Genomic DNA, 22,623 nt, shown 5'->3' with positions numbered 1-22,623 from the left:
GCCCAGCCAGAGCCTGGACTTGATCCCGAGCGAACATCTCCGGAGAGACCTGAAAATAGCTGTCCAGCGACGCTCCCCATCCAATCTGACGGAGCTTGAGAGGATCTGCAGAGAAGAATGGGAGAAACTCCCCAAATACAGGTGTGCCAAGCTTGTAGCGTCATACCCAAGAAGACTCAATACTGTAATCGCTGCCAAAGTTGCTTCAACAAAGTACTTATTTTACGGGTCTGAAAACTTATGTAAATGTGATTATATATTTTTTAAAATATTTTTTTTAATGAATTGGCAAACATTTCTAAACCTATTTTTTTGCCTTGTCATTATGGAATGTTCTGTAGATTGATGAGGGAAAAAAACTATTTGATCCGTTTTAGAATAAGGCTGTAACATAACAAAATGTGGGAAAAGTTAAGGGGTCTGAAAACTTTCTGAAGGCACTGTAAGCTGTGATGGCCAAACAGGTCGATTAGAGGGGAAAACAATACCCCCATTTGACACCCTGCTCTGCTGCTCCATAAACTGACCACTGTAAGCAGGGGTTGTTTAAGCAGGGGTTGTTTGGGAGATTTGTTGTGTGAAACCTTAGACAGGAGTTTGTTGTGGAGCTACAAGCAGATGGTTATGTTGTGTTCGTTCACATCTGATGCTATCAGGTTAGCCTACAGGGGGATATTGTTGTTGCTTTGCGCGCTGACATTGGACTGAATAGGACTGTGGATGGATATGACTGAATAAGACTGTGGATGAATAGGACTGTGGATCGATATGATTGAATAGGACTGTGGATGAATATGACTGAATAGGACTGTGGATGAATAGGACTATGGATAGATATGACTGAGAGACTTTAACTGTCCTATCTGGCTTCTATCAACACGCGCTACTAGGAGCACTAAAACTCTAGGTCCTTCTGCAAGTCTGACAACCACTCCATTCTCCTGCTTCCGCTTTCAAACAAAAGCTCAAACATGAAGTACCAGTAATGCTCTCAATAAGGAAGTGGTCTGATGAAGCAGACGCGAGGCTACAAGACTGTTTTGTTAGTACAGACTGGGATATGTTCTGGGATTCATCCGATAACGTTGAGGAGTTTACCACAACAGTCACGGGCTTCATCAATAATTGCATAGACGATGTCATCCCCATAGTGACTATACGAATGTATCCAAACCAAAAACCATGAATTACAGGCAATATCCATGCTGGGCTAGTGCTACCGCTTACAATGAACGAGACATGGACATGGACGCATATAAGAAAGCTCTCTACGCCCTATGACGATACATCAAACATGCAGAAAGACAATATCGGAGGAAGATGGAATCCTATTATGTGGCAGAGCTTGCAGATGATAACGGATTACAAAGGGAAATCCAGCTGTGAGTTGCCCAGTGATAAAGAAATCCCAAACGAGCGGAATGCCTTTTATGATCGATTCGAGGAATACAACAGTGTCTTGCGCGAAAGCCCCTGTTTTTCCGGATGACTGTGTGATCTCGCTCTCCATGGCCGACGTGAGCAACATTTTTAAATAGGTTAACAAGGACGCATGGCCAAACGGAATACCAGGGTGCATTCTCAAAGCATGTGCAGACCAGCTGGCAAGTATCTTCAGATATTTTCAATCTCTCCTTGTCCCAGTCTGTAATCCCAACATGTTTCAAGCTGACCACCATTGTCCGAGTTCCCAAGAGCTCCAAGGAAACCTGCCTAAATGACTATCGCCCTGTAGCACTCACAACTGTAATTATGAAGTGCTTTGAAAGACTGGTTATGACACATATCAACACCATAATCCCAGACACCCTAGAGCCACTCCAATTCACATGTCGACCCAACAGATCCACAGATGACGCAATCTCAATTGCACTTCAGACTGCCCTCTCCCACCTGGACAAGAGGTGAAAGTAACTATGTGAGAATGCTATTCATAGACTACAGCTCAGCGTTCAACACCATAGTCCCCTCCAAGCTCGTCATTAAGCTCAGGGCCCTGGGACTGAACACCTCCCTCTGCAATTGGATCCTGGACTTCCTGATGAGCAGTCCCAAGGTGGTGAGGGTAGGCAACAACACTTCCGCTGCGCTGACCCTCAACACGGGGGCCCCTCAGGGGGGTGTGCTCACTTTTCACCCATGACTGCGTGGACACGCATGACTCCTGATCACTGATGGCGATGAGATAGCCTACAGGGAGGAGGTCAGAGACTTAGCATTGTGGTGCCAGGACAACAACCTCTCTCTCAACATCAGTAAGACCAAGGAACGGATTGCTAACTATAGGAGAAAGCTCTTGACCAACTCCACGGGGCTGTAGTGGAGCTGGTTGAGAGCTTCAAGTTTGTTGGCGTCCACATCATATCACTAAGGACTTAACCTCGTCCACACACACCCACACAGTTGTGAAGAGGGCATGCCAGCGCCTTTTCCCCCACAGGAAGCTGAAAAGTTTTGGCATGGGCCCTCGTATTCTCAAAAACGTATATAGCTGCACCATAGAGAGCATCTTGACTGGCTGCATCATGACTTGGTATGGCAAATGCACCGCTTAGGACCACAAAGTTCTACAGGGGCCGAGTTCCCTGCCACCCAGGACCTGTATATCAAGTGGTGCCAGAGGAAGGCCTGAACATTTGTCAAATACTCCAGCCACCCAAGCCATAGACTGTTCACTCTACTACCTTCTGAAAACGGTACCGTAGCATTGGCTCTCGGACCGACAAGCTCAGAGACAGCTCTACCCCCAAGCCATAAGACTGCTAAATAGCCAGTGGTTACCCAAACTATCTGCACTGACCCTATGCACACTCACTAGACTATACAGCGCCTTCAGAAAGTATTCACACCACTTGACTTTTTCCACATTCTCTTGTGTTACAGCCTGAATTTTAAATTGATTAAATTGAGATTTTGTGTCACTGGCCTACACACAATTCCCTTAATGAGTGGAATAATGTTTTTAGAAATGTTTACAAATTATATTAAAAATGAAAAGCTGAAATATATTCAGTCAATAGGTATTCAACCTTTGTGTTATGGTAAGCCTAAATAAGTTCAGGAGTAAAAATGTGCTTAACAAGTTCCATAATACGTTGCATGGATTATCTCTTTGTGCAATAATAGTGTTTCACATACTTTTTGAATGGTTCAACCACAAACAAATTCAACCACAAAGACCAGGCAGATTTTCCAATGTCTCGCAAAGAAGGGCACCTATTGGTAGATGGGTATTTTTTTTTTTTTTTAAAGCAGACATTGAATATCCCTTTGAGCATGGTGAAGTTATTATTTATTAATCACTACAAAGATACAGGCGTCCTTCATAACGCAGTTGCCGGAGAGGAAGGAAGACAGGGATTTCACCATAAGGCCAATGGTTTTATTTTTTATTTTTTTATTTAACCTTTATTTAACCAGGTAGGCTAGTTGAGAACAAGTTCTAATTTACAACTGCGACCTGGCCAAGATAAAGCAAAGCACTGCGACACAAACAACAACAACAGAGTTACACATGGAATAAACAAACATACAGTAGAAAAAGTCTATATACAGTGTGTACAAATGAGGTAAGGCAATAAATAGGCCATGGTGGCAAAGTAATTACAATATACCAATTAAACACTGGAGTGATAGATGTGCAGAAGATGAATGTGCAAGCAGAGACCCTGGGGTGCAAAGGAGCAAGATAAATAAATAAATAAATAAATAAATACAGTATGGGGATGAGGTAGTTGGATGGGCTATTTACAGATGGGTTATGTGCAGGTGCAGTGATCTGTGAGCTGCTCTGACAGCTGGTGCTTAAAGCTAGTGAGGGAGATATGAATCTCCAGTTTCATAAATTTTTGCAGTGCGTTCCAGTCATTGGCAGCAGCGAACTGGAAGGAAAGGCGGCCAAAGGAAGAATTGGCTTTGGGGGTGACCAGTGAGATATACCTGCTGGAGCGCGTGCTTCGGGTGGGTGCTGCGATGGTGACCAGTGAGCTGAGATAAGGCGGGGCTTTACCTAGCAAAGACTTGTAGATGACCTGGAGCCAGTGGGTTTGGCGACAAGTATGAAGCGAGGGCCAGCCAACGAGAGCATACAGGTCGCAGTGGTGGTTAGTATATGGGGCATTGGTGACAAAACGGATGGCACTGTGATAGACTACATCCAGTTTGCTGAGTAGAGTGTTGAAGGCTATTTTGTAGGTGACTTCGCCGAAGTCGAGGATCGGTAGGATGGTCAGTTTTACGAGGGTATGTTTAGCAGCATGAGTGAAGGATGCTTTGTTGGGAAATAGGAAGCCGATTATAGATTTAATTTTGGATTGGACATGCTTAATGTGAGTCTGGAAGGAGAGTTTACAGTCAGACACCCAGGTATTTGTAGTTGTCCACATATTCTAGGTCAGAACCGCCCAGAGTAGTGATGCTGGACGGGCGGGCAGGTGAGGGCAGCGATCGTTGAAGAGCATGCATTTAGTTTTACTTGCATTTAAGAGCAGTTGGAGGCCACGGAAGGAGAGTTGTATGGCATTGAAGCTCATCTGGAGGGTAGTTAACACAGTGTCCAAAGAAGGGCCAGAAGTATACAGAATGGTGTCGTCTGTGTAGAGGTGGATCAGAGAATCATCATCAGCAGCAAGAGCGACATCATTGATCTATACAGAGAAGAGTCGGCCCGAGAATTGAACCCTGTGGTACACCCATAGAGTCTGCCAGAGGTCCGGACAACAGGCCCTCCGATTTGACACGCTGAACTCTATCAGAGAAGTAGTTGGTGAACCAGGCAAGGCAGTCGTTTGAGAAACCAAGGCTGTTGAGTCTGCCGATAAGAATGTGGTGATTGACAGAGTCGATGCCTTGGCCAGGTCGATGAATATGGCTGCACAGTGATGTCTCTTAACGATGGCGGTTATGATATCATTTAGGACCTTGAGCGTGGCTGAGGTGCACCCATGACAAACTCTAAAACCAGATTGCATAGCGGAGAAGGTACGGTGGGATTCGAAATGGTCGGTAATTTGTTTGTTAACTTGGCTTTTGAAGACCTTAGAAAGGCAGGGTAGGATAGATATAGGTCTGTAGCAGTTTGGGTCTAGTGTGTCTCCCCCTTTGAAGAGGGGCATGACTGCGGCAGCTTTCCAATCTTTGGGAATCTCAGACGATACAAAAGAGAGGTTGAACAGGCTAGTAATAGGGGTTGCAACAATTTTGGCAGTTAATTTTAGAAAGAGCGGGTCCAGATTGGGGGTCCAGATTTTGCAGCTCTTTCAGAACATCAGCTATCTGGATTTGGGTGAAGGAGAAATGGGGGAGGCTTGGGCGAGTTGCTGTGGGGGGTGCAGGGCAGTTGATCGGGGTAGGGGTAGCCAGGTGGAAAGCATGGCCAGCCGTAGAAAAATGCTTATTGAAATTGTCAATTATAGTGGATTTGTCGGTGGTGACAGTGTTTCCTAGCCTCAGTGCAGTGGGCAACTGGGAGGAGGTGCTCTTATTCTCCATGGACTTTACAGTGTCCCAGAACTTTTTTGAGTTTGTGCTACAGGATGCAAATTTCTGTTTGAAAAAGCTAGCCTTAGCTTTCCTAACTGCCTGTGTATATTGCTTCCTAACTTTCCTGAAATGTTGCATATCATGGGGGCTATTCGATGCTAATGCAGTACACCACAGGATGTTTTTGTGCTGGTCAAGGGCAGTTAGGTCTGGAGTGAACCAAGGGCTATATCTAAAAAAATTGAATGGGGCATGCTTATTTAAGATTGTGAGGGAGGCATTTTTAAAGAATATCCAGGCATCCTCTACTGACGGGATGAGTTCAATATCCTTCCACGATACCCGGGCCAGGTTGATTAGAAAGGCCTGCTCGCTGAAGTGTTTTAGGGAGCGTTTGACAGTGCTGAGGGGTGTTCATTTGACCGCAGACCCATTACGGATGCAGGCAATGAGGCAATGATCGCTGAGATCTTGGTTGAAAACAGCAGAGGTGTATTTGGAGGGCAAGTTGGTTTGGATGATATCTATGAGGGTGCCCGTTTTTACGGATTTGGGGTTGTACCTGGCAGGTTCATTGATAATTTGTGTGAGGTTGAGGGTATCAAGCTTAGATTGCAGGGTGGCTGGGGTGTTAAGCATGTCTCAGTTTAGGTCACCTAGCAGCAAGAGCTCTGTAGATAGATGGGGGGGGGGGGGGCAATCAATTCACATATGGTGTCCAGGGCACAGCTGGGGGCAGAGGGTGTTCTATAGCAAGCGGCAACGGTGAGAGACTTGTTTCTGGAAAGGTGGATTTTTAAAAGTAGAAGTTCTAAATATTTGGGTACAGAGCTGGATAGTACGACAGAACTCTGCAGGCTATCTCTGCAGTAGATAGAACTGCCAAAGGGGGCGGAGTTGCAATCTTGTCGGAAAATGTTATAGTTAGGGATGTACATTTCAGGGTTTTTGGTGGTCTTCCTAAGCCAGGATTCAGACACGGCTAGAACATCCGGGTTGGCAGAGTGTGCTAAAGCAGTGAATAAAACAAACTTAGGGAGGAGGCTTCTAATGTTAACATGCATGAAACCAAGGCTTTTACGGTTACAGAAGTCAACAAATGAGAGCACCTGGGGAATAGGAGTGGAGCTAGGCACTGCATGGCCTGGATTAACCTCTACATCACCAGAGGAACAGAGGAGGAGTATGATAAAGGTACGGCTAAAGGCTATAAGAACTGGTCGTCTAGTTCGTTCGGAACAGAGAGTACAAGGAGCAGGTTTCTGGGCGCGATAGAATATATTCAAGGCATAATGTACAGACAAAGGTATGGTAGGATGTGAATACATTGGAGGTAAACCTAAGGCATTGTGTGATGATTACAAAGATATCGTCGATAGGAACATTTAAACCAGCTGATGTCACCGCATGTGTGGGAGGTGGAACTAAACGGTTGGCTAAGGCATATTGAGCAGGGCTAGAGTGAAATAAGACAATAATCACTAACCAGAACAGCAGTGTACAAGGCATATTGACATTAGGGAGAGGCATGCGTATCTCCAGGTGAAAAGGTTCAGAGCTTGCGATAGGAATCCGGGGATATGGAGAGAAAATGGTTTCGGTATGCTCTGGTTTGAATCGTGTTGTGCAAATTGCCGAGAGTTTTCCGAGCTAAAGGTTAGCTGATGACCGCTAGCAGTGGTTAGCTGGCTAGTAGCTTGTTAGCTTGCTAGCTTCTGTTGGGGGATTCCGGTTCCGAAGTAAAGAAAAATACTTCAGAAAAAAGCAGATTCACACCACATTGGGTGAGGCGGGTTGCAGGAGAGTATTTTTAAGTTGAGGTTTAGAAAAATATAAAAAGGATATGCGAAGAAAAAGATAATAAAAGATGTATACATGGGACACGACAGGACGAGGACAAAGACGTCTGACTGCTATGCCATCTTGGACAGACTGGTGACTTTAAAACATTTGCAGAGTTTAATGGCTGTGATAGGAGAAAACTGAGGATGGATCAACAACATTGTACTTCCTCCACTTACTACACTTAACCTAATTGACAGAGTGAAAAGAAGAAACCTGTACAGAATGAAAGTATTCAAAACATGCATCCTGTTTCCAATAATGAACTAAAGTAAAACTGCTAAATATTTGGCAAAGAAATTATCTTTATGTCCTGCATAAAAGTGTTATGCTTGGGGCAAATCTAGCACAACACATCACTGAGTACCACTCTTCATATTTTCAAGCATATTACTGGCTGCATCATGTTATGGGTATGCTTGACATCAGCAAGGACTAAGGAGTTTTTCAGGATAAAAATAAATGGAATAGAGCGAAGCACAGGCAACATCCTAGAGGAAAATCTGGTTCTGTCTGCTTTCCAACAGTCACTGGGAGACAAATTCACCTTTCAGCAAGACTAACCTAAAACACAAGGACAAATATACACAGGAGTTGCTTACCAAGACGACATTGAATGTTCCTGAGTGGCCTAGTTACAGTTTTGACTTAAATCATCTTGAAAATCTATGTACCCATACTGGCAAGGGATACCATGCCAGTATGGGTACACCAATAGATTTATTATCAGGCCAATACGCTGCTGGACTCTTCACCCTCCATTGCTCTCCACTCAGGGCTGAATCAATGTTTATTAGCACTGCTAAAAGAGTTCTCTCATTAACAGATCTGCTTTAATAAGACGAACAGGTCGATGCACCGATGAGGCCTGATGCAAATGAGGGTTGCGTCCCCAAAATGGCACACAATTCCCTACATAGTCCACTTCTTTTGACCAGAGCTCAATTGACCATGGTCAAAAGTAGTGCACTAAATAAGACATAGCGTGACATTTGGGATGCAGACAGGGACTGAGTGCCAGGACGTTTAGTTGTAACACCGTTAGCTCTCGGATTTTATTAGACCCACACACATATTTACAGGGGGTGCATCCCAAAAGGCACCCTATTCCCATAGGTCTCTGGTCAAAAGTAGTGCACTATGTAAGGAGTCGGCCACATTTAAATGGGGCGCCGTTTGTAACATGCTGTACATTGTGAAAAATATTAATTCCCTGCCACAAAATGGCCTGTAAACATTGCAATTTTTTGGCCCACAAAATGACACACGTGGCCAAATGAGGTCAAAACTAGACAAAACGTCTTTAATGTAAACAACGACTGGGTAAAATTTGTAGCACTAAATGATGTGTTGTGTATCCACTGTGGCTTTGCTACTGTGGCCCAGTCATGCTGTTGAGTGTATATGTGTGATATCGGTGAATGTGTGCGTAATCTTTGTGTGTGTAGTCTGTGAATGTGTGTTAAATGAAGCTAATGTGCATTTGATGCCAGGGACAAATGGTTCTCTCTAGGCAGACTGGGCACATGAATCTTGGCCCATTACTCTGACAGGCACATACAGTGCCTTCAGAAAGTATTCACACCACTTTTCCACATTTTGTTGTTTCACAGCCTGAATTTAAAATGGATTCAAATGTCGTTTTTTTGTCACTGGTCTGCACACAATACCCCATAATGTCAAAGTGGAATTATGTTTTTCTAAATTGTTGCTAATTAACTAAAAATGAAAAGCTGAAATGTCTTGAGTCAATAAGTATTGAACTCCTTTGTTATGACAAGCCTAAATAGGTTCAGGAGTACCAATGTGCTTAACAAGTCACATAATAAGTTGCATAGACTCACACTAATAGTGTTTAACATGATTTTTGAATGACTATCTTAACTCTGTACCCCACACACAAGTATCCGTAAGGTCCCTCAGTCAAGTAGTGATTCAGCCACAAAGACCAGAGCGGTTTTCCAATGCCTCACAAAAAAGGGTACCTGTTGGTAGATGGGTAAAAAAAATAAAACATTGAATATCCCTTTGAGCATGGTAAAGTTATTACTTACACTTTGGGTGGTGTATCAATATGCCCTAATTCAGTTGCTGGAAAGGAAGGAAACCACTCAGGGATTTCACCATGAGGCCAATGGTGACTTTAAAACAATTAGAGTTTAATGACTGTGATAAGAGAACTGAGGATGGGTCAACATCATTTTAGTTACTCCATAATACTAACCCAAATGACAGAGTGAAAAGAAGGAAGCCTGTACAGAATACAAATATTCCAAACATGCATCCTGTTTGCAATAAGGCACTAAAGTAAAACTGAAAAAAAATGTCACAAAGAAATTAACTTTATGTCCTGAATTCAAAGCGTTATGTTTGGGGCAAATCCAACAAAACTCATCACTGAGTACCATTCTTTGTATTTTCAAGCATGGTAGTGGCTGCATCATGTTATGGGTATGCTTGTCATCGGCAAGAACTATAAACTGAATAGTGTTAAGCACAGGCAAAATCCTATAGGAAAACCTGGTTGTCTGCTTTCCAACAGACACTGGGAGACAAATTCACCTTTCAGCAGGACAATAACCTAAAACACAAGGACAAATATACACTGGAGTTGCTTGCCAAGACGACATTGAATATTCCTGAGTGGCCTAGTTACAGTTTTGTCTTAAATCGGCTTGAAAATCTATGGCAACTTGAGAATGGCTTTCTAGCAATGGTCAATAACCAACTTGATAGAGCTTGAAGAATTGTAAAAATAATAATGTGCAAATATTGTACAATCCAGATGTACAAAGCTCTTAGAGACTTACCCAGAACGACTCACACCTGTAATTGCTTCCAAAGGTGATTCTAACATGTTTTAGTTTGGAATACTTATGTAAATGAGATATTTATGCATTTCATTTTCAATAAATTTGCAAACATTTCTAAAAACATGTTTTCACTTTAATTATGGGGTATTTTGTGTATATGGGTGAGGAAAAAATGTCATCCATTTTGAATTCAGGCAGTGACATAACAAGATTTGGAGTAAGTCAAGGGGGATGAATACTTTCTGAAGGCATTGTTCATGGCACAGGGGACAGGGAGGATGGAGGGAAGGAGAGAGACGGGGAGGATGGAGGGAAGGAGAGAGACATCGAGGATGGAGGGAAGGAGAGAGACGGGGAGGATGGAGGGAAGGAGAGAGACATAGAGGGTGGGGGAAGGAGAGACATCGCGGGTGGAGAAATAGTGAATATTATGTCTGTGATTGATTATAAACAGTTAATCACCTCGCTCTCTGTATTTAGGTATGCTCTCCACTTCCTGGTTCAGAGTGGGCTCACCTATGGCATCATGATCCTCACTGGAGTAGAACACATGCACAAGTAAGTCCAGTGTGTCTGTGTCTTTCTGTGTGTTCTAGTGCCTGTGCTGGTGTGTTGTCCAGGGTATAAGTAGTCTATGAAGGCCTGTCTGAATTATGATGTGCAGACTGGCTACAGATGTCATGCTGGACTGACTCCAGAGTGGCCGTGGCTGCTGCCGGACGAATAATGTTCAAAACACCCAGCAGAGGCAGGCACACAGTGACTCGCAACGTCATCCCAACATCGCACACTGTGTTTCACATCAGCCACTTCTTTACTTCTCATAAATCACTCTCCGGGAGTCGACCTGCATGTACCAGCAGATCACCGCAGCTGCCCGCTCTTATTTTTCAAATGTATATCTGTTACACGATGAGATCATTGGAACACATTTTTATTCTGAATTTAATAAAGTAACGGGAGCAGTAAAAGTGTGATTAATCATAAGTTCTTTCAATGTGAGAGCCGTGCGTGCATACATGCGTATGTGCGTGCGTTTTGTATGTGTGTGCGTGCTTCAGGAGTGTTGGGCTGGCTCCACAGTTTATCATTATCTGTGTCGTAGCTAACCGCGGTGTGCTGACCACAGGCGGACTGCTACATACATACAGCAGCATGTCCTGGAATACTGAACTGAGCCGTCTTGGCTAGCGGCTCCTGGCGCTAATGAAGTGATAAGATCCATTCCTGTCTGTCTGTCTGAGACTGACAGACAGAACACTGTGCGACGTTTAACAGTGAGAATGGCAGAATGGTGAACTTACTAAATAACTGAGAGTTTGACTGTGTGACATTAGGCTGCTTCTTGTGTAAATATTTTCCGTCTGGATTTTAATGATTTGTAAGGCACCGGCGTAATCGTCCTGGGTTGCATCCCAAATGGCACCCTATTCCCTTTATAGTGCACTACTTTTGAACATAGGGCTCAGGTCAAAAATGGTGTACTATATAGGGAATTGGATGCCATTTGGGATTCATCCCTGATGAGGAATTGAAAGCTGACCTGGTGATAATGATGACTGGCCATCATGGCTATCGTTCCGTCCTGTTGCCTACCACCTGTTGGTGGCCATTTTTAGTTTTTCTCTGGCTTCATGATCACTTTAATAACGTCTTCTAATTATTATTTCCCCTTTGATCTCCTGTGTCTTATTGCTGGCTGCGTCCACCGCCAGTTGTTTTCAGACAAATGAGCATCAAAGCATATGAACCTCCTCTAGCTCACCCCGTCTTTATCCTCTTCTAGCCCAGCTGGGGCACCTCTCTGTGGGGTTGCTAACTACTTGAGGCCCACGCCCCATCTGCAGGCCCAGAGGAAACTAATTATATAGATTACTTTGATGTTCAATTGATACTACAGTGGGAAAAATAGGATTGAACAGAGTGGCAAAGGGTAGCGGACTACTGTTATTTTCTTTCTTTCTTTGTCTCCAGTTGTGTGGGTAAGAGATTGTCTGCATCCCACATTGGCACCCTATTCCCTACATAGTGCACTACTTTGGGCCCTGGTCAAAAGCAGTGCACTATATAAGGAATAGGGTGCCATTTGGGACGCAGACAATCCTATTTCCCTTCCCTTAGTTCCCCTCTGAGAAATGAGATTGATCGGTAAACTAAAGCACATATGATTCCAACATGTTTCGCTTGACTTTGATCATGTTGGAGCAGAGCTCAGTGGGTAAATCTATAGGAGGAGGGGGAGGGGGCTGCTGGTGGTGGTAGTAGTGGTACCAGAGGTGTTCTGTCACTGAAGAGGGGTGATGGTGGTACCAGAGGTGTTCTGTCACTGAAGAGGGGTGATGGTGGTGGTGGCTGTCTGGCTGATCTGGACCAGAGGTGTTCTGTCACTGAAGAGGGGTGGTGGTGGTGGTGGCTGTCTGGCTGATCTGGACCAGAGGTGTTCTGTCACTGAAGAGGGGTGGTGGTTGTGGTAATGGTGGTGGTGATGATGGTTGTGGTGATGATGGTGGTAGTGGTGGTGATGGTGGTGATGGTGGTGGTGGTTGTAGTGATGGTGATGGTGGTTGTGGTGGTGGTGATGGTGGTAGTGGTGGTGATGATGGTAGTGGTGGTGATGATGGTAGTGGTGGTGATGATGGTGGTAGTGGTGATGGTGGTAGTGGTGGTGATGATGGTGGTGGTGATGGTAGTGGTGGTTGTGGTGATGGTGGTTGTGGTGATGGTGGTTGTGGTGATGGTGGTTGTGGTGATGGTGGTTGTGATGATGGTGGTGGTGATGGTTGTGGTGATGGTTGTGGTGATGGTGGTAGTAGTGGTGGTGATGATGGTGGTAGTGGTGGTGGTGATGGTGGTAGTGGTGGTGATGATGGTGGTGGTGATGGTGGTGGTGGTTGTGGTGATGGTGGTTGTGGTGATGGTGGTAGTGATGATGGTGGTGGTGATGGTTGTGGTGATGGTGGTAGTAGTGGTGGTGGTGATGATGGTGGTGGTGATGGTAGTGGTGGTGATGGTTGTGGTGATGGTTGTGGTGATGGTGGTAGTAGTGGTGGTGATGATGGTTGTGGTGATGGTGGTGGTGGTGGTTGTAGTGATGATGGTAGTGGTGGTGAGGGTGGTAGTGGTGGTGATGATGGTAGTGGTGGTGATGGTAGTGGTGGTGGTGGTTGTGGTGGTGGTGGCTGTAGTGATGATGGTAGTGGTGGTGAGGGTGGTAGTGGTGGTGAGGGTGGTAGTGGTGGTGGTGGTGGTGGTTGTGGTGGTGGTGGCTGTCTGGCTGATATGATTCACTGAGTAGTGTTCCGAGTCTCACACTGACCCACGCGTCCTCAGGTGTGACCCACGCGTCCTCAGGTGTGACCCACGCGTCCTCAGGTGTGACCCACGCGTCCTCAGGTGTGACCCACGCGTCCTCAGGTGTGACCCACGCGTCCTCAGGTGTGACCCACGCGTCCTCAGGTGCGACCCACGCGTCCTCAGGTGCGACCCACGCGTCCTCAGGTGCGACCCACGCGTCCTCAGGTGTGACCCACATGCACAGTCACAGGTTCTCACAGTGGTGCTGAACGAGCAGAGTGCTCTGAATGCCCTCCCCCCTCCCCTCTCTGAATTGTCCCCCCCTCTACCCGAGTCTCTCCATCCTGACCTTAGTGGTCTGCAGGGAGCTCGACTGCATGCGTCATCGCCACGGAGTGTGTGAACAGACTGACAGTGTTTTGTACTCCCAGAGACTTGAAACAGGTCTCCCCTAACACACGCACACACTTATTTCCTCCCCATGGGGATGTGTGTGTGTTGTGCACATGTACTGTCTGTGCAGGCTGTCTGAGGCTGTGTTCCAAACACCACCCTATTTCCATCCCCTATGGGTCCTGGTCAAAAGTAGTACCCTAAATAGGGAATAGGGTGCCATTTTGGGAGGCTGTCTGGGAGTAGCAGGGCCATTATATCCACTGTGCCTCATTACTGAGTTCAGAGCAGAGGGAGGGAGGGAGGGGGTAGGCTAGGTGTATATGAGGATGAGAGAGTGAGATAGAGAGAGGGTGGAAGAAAGATGGAGAAAGATGTGCCAAGGACATACCAAGCTTTAAGCTAGTGCATACAGATCAACACAGAGCCCCCGCCAAATCACCTGCTCTGCTCAATAATGAGACAGCAGGAGCAGGTGTGTGGCTGACAGACTGGCTGGCTGACAGACTGGCTGACAGACTGGCTGACAGACTGGCTGACAGACTGGCTGGCAGACTGGCTGGCAGACTGGCTGGCAGACTGGCTGGCAGACTGGCTGGCAGACTGGCTGGCAGACTGGCTGGCAGACTGGCTGGCAGACTGGCTGGCAGACTGGCTGGCAGACTGGCTGGCAGACTGGCTGGCAGACTGGCTGGCAGACTGGCTGGCAGGCTTAAACACAAGTTGCTCTACATCCTGCTGGGATGATTATGGGATTTTGTCACCTTAAAGAGAAACATGTCAAGGAAGTTGAAGGTCATTATTTGACTGATATACCCGGATCCCTGTTGTCCATCCATGTGTTCTGTTTTTATTTCCCCCTTGTCTCTTTTACTGGCAGTAATGCAGAGGCTGTGTAGTGTAACATCCCTGTATCAGTCTCATTTGTGTCTGTTACCAGACCACTCATCATTCATGTTAATGGTCATGGGAACACCATGCAGAACCACATCCAGATAGCATCACATCACCAAAGCACTACAGCATCACATCACCAAAGCACTACAGCATCACATCACCAAAGCACTACAGCATCACATCACCAAAGCACTACAGCATCACATCACCAAAGCACTACAGCATCACATCACCAAAGCACTACAGCATCACATCCCCACAGCACCACAGCACCACATCCCCACAGCACCACAGCACCACACCACCACAGCACCACACCACCAAATCCCCACACCACCACAGCACCACATCATCACACCACCACAGCATCACAGCACCACATCACCACATCACCACATCACCACACCACCACATCACCACAGCACCACAGCACCACAGCACCACATCCCCACAGCACCACACCACCACAGCACCACAACATACGTATTGTCCTCTTCAGATCATCAGGAAGAGTTGTACAACTGAATGCGTCTTCCGCATTTTACCCAACCCCTCTGAATCAGAGAGGTGAGGAGGGCTGCCTTAATCGACATCCACGTCATCGGTGCCCAGGGAACAGTGGGTTAACTGCCTTGCTCGGGCAGAACGGCAGATTCTTACCTTGTCAACTCGGGGATTTGATCCAGCAACCTTTCGGTTACTTGCCCGACGCTCTAACCACTAGGCTACCTGCCGATCATGAAGACGATCACAGCTACATAAATATCTTTGCTGTTTTCCTACACTGAAGGAATTGATTAAGAAGCAAATCAATGCTAGTTTCACAACTCGGACAACTGTTAACAAAATATTACATGAATGGATGTGGAAGATTGGAAATTGAGGCTATCCATTTGCTGCTAAATCCAGAACAAATTCCAGAAAGTGTACAGTATTATATAAAGCCATTATTGCATGGAACTCCCTTCCATCTCATATTGTTCAAATGAACAGCAAACCTGGTTTAAAAAAACAGATAAAGTAACACCTCACAGCACAACACCTCTCCCCTATTTGACCTAGATAGTTTGTGTGTACGTATTGATATGAAGGCTACGTGTGCATTTTTTTTAATGTATGTAGTTCTGTCCTTGATGTTCTTGACTATTAATATTCTGTATTATGTCATGTTTCATGGTTTGTGTGGACCCCAGGAAGAGTAGGTGCTGCTTTCACAACAGCTAATGGGGATCCTAATAAAATACTAACTAATAACGTAAGTGTACATAGATGTTCATCTAGCTTACTGTAGTGATGTTGTCTGTCTGTGTATTTTATCTCAGGTACTGTCTAGTGGTGGCCCTGGGCTATCTCAGCTTCTGTCAGATCACACGTGTGTACGTCTTCGACTATGGCATGTACTCTGCTGACTTCACAGGGTAAGACTTCTCTCTTTCTCTCCATCTGTGGGTTTGGGTCAGGGCTTGGGTGGGGTAATACAGCGCCCTGATGTCCTCATTTAACATTGTGTTGGAAGACTGTGTGAAACCATGCCTGAATTAATGAGACAGCTTTATAAACCAATATAGCTTTTTTTTCATGATAACTCTCTTACTCCCTTTCCCCCTTCTCTTTCATACTGCTCTCTCTCTCTCGCTCTCCCTCTTTCTCTCTCTTTCCCCCCCTCGCTCTCTCGCTTTCTCGCTCTCTCGCTCTCTCTTTTTCTCTCTCTCTCTTTTTCTCTCTCTCAGGCCTATGATGGTGATAACACAGAAGATCACCAGTTTGGCATTTGAAATCCATGATGGTAAGAAGCTTATTTTCTTCAAACCAGACATGGAGAATATATACTCAACAAAAATATAACTGCAACATGCAAAAATGTATTAGGCCCTAATCAATGGATTTCACATGACTGGGAATACAGCGATGCATCTGTTGGTCACAGACCCCCCCCCCCCCCTCCCCCCCCAAAAAATTAAATAAAAAGTAGGTTTTCTGATCCACGCCCTTATCAGTATCTGGTGTGACCACCCTTTACCCCATGCAATGCGACACATCTCCTTCGCATAGAGATGATCAGCCTGTTGATTGTGGCTTGTGGAATGTTGTCCCACTCCTCTTCAATGGCTGTGCGAAGTTGCTGTATATTGGCAGGAACTGGAATACGCTTGGAATCCAGAGCATTCCAAACATGCTTAATGGGTGACATGTCTGGGACATTTTCAGCTTCCAGGAATTGTGTACAGATTCTTTCGACATTATCATGCTGAAACGAGGTGACGAGGTGATTGCTGCGGATGAATGGCATGACAATGGACCTCAGGATCTCATATTGGTATCTCTGTGCATTCAAATTGCCATTGATAAAATGGAGGCTGCTGAGGGGAGGACGGCTCATAATAATGTCTGGAATGGATCAAATAGAATGGCATCAAACACATGGACACCACGTGTTTGATGTATTTGATACCATTCCACTAATTCCGCTCCAGCTATTACCAAATGTCTGTCCTCCCCAAATATGGTGCCACCAACCTCCTGTGGATAAAGTTAATTGTGTTAGTTGTCCATAGCTTATGTCTGCCCATACCCTAACCCCACCACCACCGTGGGGCACTCTGTTCACAACGTTGACATCAGCAAACCGCTCGCTCACACGTCACCAAATACTTGGTCTGTGGTTGAGAGGCCGTTTGGACATACTGCCAAATGATTAAAAACAACATTGGATGCAGCTTATGGTAGAGAAATTAACATTACATTCTTGAGAACTTGAGACATGAGTGACAAAACTGCACATTTTAGAGTGGCCTTTTGTCCCCAGCACAAGGTGCACCTGTGCTGTTCATCAGCTTCTTGATTTGCCACACCTTTCAGGTGGATGGATTATCTTGACAAAGGAGAAATTCTCACTAACAGGGATGTAAACAAATGTGTGCACATAATGTGAGAGAAATAAGCTTTTTGTTTGTATGGAACATTTCTGGGATATTTATTTCAGCTCTTGAAACATGGGACCAACACTTAACATTTTGCATTTATATTTTTGTTCAGTGTATTTCTGGATTAGTCACATGTCTCTTCATCTGAAGTCAGATGGATGAAAAGGAAGGAAACTTTAGTAACATGGGATATTCCTCACATCACAATGCCCACATGGCTGGAATATCTCACATACCATCTCTATTTCTCCATAGAGATGTGGAGGAGTTGGATCATAAGGTTGTATTGTTTGTGAGCACACTGTTTCTATTGTACTCTGATAACTAGCCGAACCGAAGGTAAAAGAGAGAAAGAAAGCAGAATAGAAAGTATGTTTGAGAGAATAAGATTCAATAGTTTCTCAAAAAGAATAGCTACACACACACACGGTGACTCGCTCTGCTCTGGAACAGTTTCCCAACTCCAGTCCTCCAGTAGACCCCAACAGCACACATCTTCCTCGTAGCCTCGGACAAACACAGCTGATTCAACTCATTGAGGGCTTGATGATTCGTTGACAAGTTGAATCCGGTGTGGGGAAAACTGGAGGACTGGAGTTGGGAACCACTGGTCTGACGTGTCACATGACGCTCCAAGCTGCATGTCTTGATCCTGTTGGATCCCCTGTGGTGCCTCTCTCTCCCTCCCGCCTCCTTCCCCATCCTCCTCCTACGTTACATTGCATTACACCTATTATCCTTGAACCCTGCGCTACATTCTCCTATCTACAAGTAACTGCCAAAATAAAGGAAACACCAACATAAATTGTCTTAATAGGGCGTTGGGCCACCACGAGCCAGAACAGCATCAATGCGACTTGGCATAGATTCTACAAGTGTCTGGAACTCGATCGGAGGGATTCGAAACCATTCTTCCATGAGAAATTCCATTATTTCGTGTTTTGTTGATGGTGGTGGAAAACGCCGTCTCTGGCACTGCTCCAGAGTCTTCCATAAGTGTTCAATTGGGTTGAGGGAGATATGGTGACTGAGACGACCATGGCACATGGTTTACATTGGTTTAATGAGCATGAAAACATTCAGTGACCACTCGTGCCCTGTGGATGGGGATATTGTCATCCTATTGGGGCAGAGCCACGGTAGAAAAAAGAATAGCCAAAACAATGGCCTGCTCAGCATTTTTATACATGACCCTAAGCATGCTGGGAAGTGAATTGCTTAATTAACTCAAGAAACACACCTATGTGGAAGCACCTGCTTTTAATGTACTTTGAATCCCTCATTTACTCGTGTTTGCATTATTTTGGCAGTTACCTATATCTATGTACAGTATGTATGTAAACTCAGCAAAAAAAAAGAAACGTCCTCTCACTGTCAACTGCGTTTATTTTCAGCAAACTTAACGTGTAAATATTTGTATGAACATAACAAGATCAACAACTGAGACAACCTGAACAAGTTCTACAGACATGTGACTAACAGAAATGGAATAATGTGTCCCTGAACAAAGGGGGGGTCAAAATCAAAAGGAACAGTTAGTATCTGGTGTGGCCACCAGCTGCATTAATTACTGCAGTGCATCTCCTCCTCATGGACGGCACCAGATTTGCCAGTTCTTGCTGTGAGATGTTACCCCACTCTTCCACCAAGGCACCTGCAAATTCCCAGACATTTCTGGGGGGAATGGCCCTAGCCCTCACCCTCCGATCCAACAGGTCCCAGACGTGCTCAATGGGATTGAGATCTGGGCTCTTCGCTGGCCATGGCAGAACACTGACATTCCTGTCTTGCAGGAAATTACGCACAGAACGAGCAGTATGGCTGGTGGCATTGTCATGCTGGAGGGTCATGTTAGGATGAGCCTGCAGGAAGGGTACCACATGAGGGAGGAGGATGTCTTCCCTGTAACGCACAGCGTTGAGATTGCCTGCAATGACAACAAGCTCAGTCCGATGATGCTGTGACACACCGCCCCAGACCATGACGGACCCTCCACCTCCAAATCGATCCCGCTCCCGAGTACAGGCCTCGGTGTAACGCTCATTCCTTCGACGATAAACGCGAATCCGACCATCACCCCTGGTGAGACAAAACCGCAACTCGTCAGTGAAGAGCACTTTTTGCCAGTCCTGTCTGGTCCAGCAATGGTGGTTTGTGCCCATAGGTGACGTTGTTGCCGGTGATGTCTGGGGAGGACCTGCCTTACAAAAGGCCTACAAACCCTCAGTCCAGCCTCTCTCAGCATATTGCGGACAGTTTGAGCACTGATGGAGGGATTGTGCGTTCCTGGTGTAACTCGGGCAGTTGTTGTTGCCATCCTGTCCCGCAGGTGTGATGTTCAGATGTACCGATCCTGTGCAGGTGTTGTTACACGTGGTCTGCCACTGCGAGGATGATCAGCTGTCCGTCCCGTCTCCCTATAGCCCTGTCTTAGGCGTCTCACAGTACGGACATTGCAATTTATTGCCCTGGCCACATCTGCAGTTCTCATGCCTCCTTGCAGCATGCCTAAGGCACATTCATGCAGATGAGCAGGGACCCTGGGCATCTTTCTTTTGGTGTTTTTCAGTGTCAGTAGAAAGGCCTCTAGTGTCCTAAGTTTTCAGAACTTTGACCTTAATTGCCGACCATCTGTAAGCTGTTAGTGTCTTAATGACCGTTCCACAGGTGCATGTTCATTAATTGTTTATTGTTCATTGAACAAGCATGGGAAACAGTGTTTAAACCCTTTACAATGAAGGTCTGTGAAGTTATTTGGATTTTTACAAATTATCTTTGAAAGACAGGGTCCTGAAAAAGGGACGTTTCTTTTTTTGCTGAGTGTGTGTGCGTGAGAGACGACGTAGACTCTGCTCCCAGGCTTCATTCACCTAGGTGAAAGCCTGTGACAGATGCTAGTGAGATCTAGCCTGGTCCCAGATCTGTTTGTGCTGTCTTGCCAACTAGCAAGAGTTATGGGACATCCTGATTGGCCAGTGTTTTACTATGTTCCCAGTATGGGACATCACTATTGGCCAGTGTTTACTGTGTGCCCAGTATGGAACATTGTGGTTGGCCTGTGTTTGCTACTTCCTTTGATACCAGTTCGATCTAACAACACAGAAAGGTCTGTTTGAGATCCAAACTAAAGGTGGATGAAATGACCTCATGTTTGGGAATGAACTTGACCTAGTTTGTTTACGATCAGAAGAGGAGAGTGAATGTTTTAACATTCTGGAATGTGTTCTTTGCCCTTTTTTAGCAGTCACTCACGCAGTCTTGTAGTCTGTCCTTGTGTCAAACAAAACCAAACAGTCTGTGCTCAGGTCGAACATTACCGCCCTGACCCCGTTCTCATTATCTAGGGAGGCTGAGTTATGCCCTACTGTGTTGTTAGTTATTGAGCCTGTTAATGGAGCCGGATTTGGGGTGACTGTGCCGACCAGTATTGGTGTTGGCACCTCTCCTCTCCTCCAGTCCCCAGCAGGCATTAGGCTGTAATGTGAGCTGATTAGCTGTGCTAATCTTGTTATCAGCGTAATGGCCGCCATAAACAACACAGAATTATTTGGCCCGTTTCACTCCGTTCGCCTCGTCCCCGGTGTGCGGCGCGGGACAAGACAAAGCGCTGCGTCGTGGAGGCGGGGTTGGTGAGACAATAGGGACGCGCATTTCCTGGAAGTCAATTTATCGTCCTTTAATTAGCCCATAGATCAGCGGGGACCTACAGAGAGTGAGAGAGACCACAGGGATGTAATGATGTCATTACCCACACAAGACAGTCACAGGAGAGGACAAGACACGACTGAGTTCTCAGACCACTGCCTCTCTGGGACTAAGCCTCTGGGCAGGGAATGGTGGCCTCACCCTTGTCAACCATGTACTGTAGACTGTTATGAAATGTTGTTTTCATTCCTTTGCAAAGTCAGTATCTTTGAATGAACTTTTCAACACAAACCCTCCTGATCAAAAGCAAGCATTACATGTGTGTTCTTCTCTACCTCCCTCCCCCAACAGGAATGTGCCGGAAAGAGGAGCAGCTGACCCCAAATCAGAAGCTCCTTGCTATAAGGTATGTTTTACAGGTATGTTTTAGTTATTTTGAGCAGAAAATGGCCGCTTCCAGTATGAGCCTGTGAGGATGGTCTGATTGGCTCTCTAGTCTGGGGGATGACAATACCCCCTTCCACAGGGCACGAGTGGTCACTGAATGGTTCGTTAGGGTTGGGACAACATTCCACAGGCCACAATCAACAACCTGATCAACGCAATACGAAGGAGATATGTCGCGCTGCATGAGGCAAATAGTGGTCACACCAGATGCTGACTAGCCCCATAGCCATGGTGTGCATAACATTTGAGAGAAATATGCTTTTTGTGCGTATGGAACATTTCTGGGATCTTTTACTTCAGCTCATGAAACATGGGACCAACACTTTACATGTTGCATTTATACTTTTGTTCAGTGTAGTGTGTATATTGTGGTTTCTCTGGAGAGGGGAGATATGCTTTGGGGATTCTAACTATGCATGTATCACAGTATGTACTGTCACTGTAATTACTGTAGTGACTGTTGTGATGGTCTGTGAGAGACTGTTTGTGTCACAGCCGTTACTGTCACTGTGTTGTGATGGTCTGTGTGTCACAGCCCTTACTGTCACTGTTGACTGTGTTGTGATGGTTTATGCATCTCCTCCACCTCCCCTGCAGGAGGATGCCCAGTCTGCTGGAGTACTTCAGCTATAACTGTAACTTCATGGGAATACTGGCCGGCCCCACCTCCTCCTACAACGATTACATCGCCTTCATTGAGGGCACGCCCTGCCGTCACAATAAAGACCACCAGACCAATGGGAAGACCAACGGCAGACACAAACAGACTGACCCCTCCCCAAACGTAAGCACTGGTCTCAAATGCCACTATGATTTTTGGAAAGTTACCAAATCGGCAGCATTTTCATGCCACGTTACTCTCAATGCTTGTCTGGAACTTTCTAAGA

General features: G+C 45.7%; 1 protein-coding gene across 2 annotated transcripts in view; it reads left to right on the top strand.

Moving 5' to 3' along the window:
* Window positions 1-22,623, top strand: part of LOC106571255 (lysophospholipid acyltransferase 2) — a 77,082-nt gene that overhangs the window by 46,772 nt on the left and 7,687 nt on the right. The window contains exons 3-7 of one of the 2 annotated variants that reach the window (XM_014144071.2): window positions 10,617-10,694; window positions 16,043-16,138; window positions 16,451-16,506; window positions 21,641-21,695; window positions 22,334-22,520. In XM_014144071.2, coding sequence (XP_013999546.1) covers window positions 10,617-10,694; window positions 16,043-16,138; window positions 16,451-16,506; window positions 21,641-21,695; window positions 22,334-22,520 — 472 coding nt within the window. The remainder of the gene's footprint in view (window positions 1-10,616; window positions 10,695-16,042; window positions 16,139-16,450; window positions 16,507-21,640; window positions 21,696-22,333; window positions 22,521-22,623) is intronic. The other variant, XM_045695614.1, reaches the window with a different exon arrangement.

This window comes from Salmo salar, chromosome ssa15 (genome assembly GCF_905237065.1).
Source record: "Salmo salar chromosome ssa15, Ssal_v3.1, whole genome shotgun sequence".
Classification (NCBI taxonomy): domain Eukaryota; kingdom Metazoa; phylum Chordata; class Actinopteri; order Salmoniformes; family Salmonidae; genus Salmo; species Salmo salar.
The sequence above is the reverse complement of the archived record's forward strand: the minus strand, read 5'-3'. Positions and strand labels throughout refer to the sequence as shown.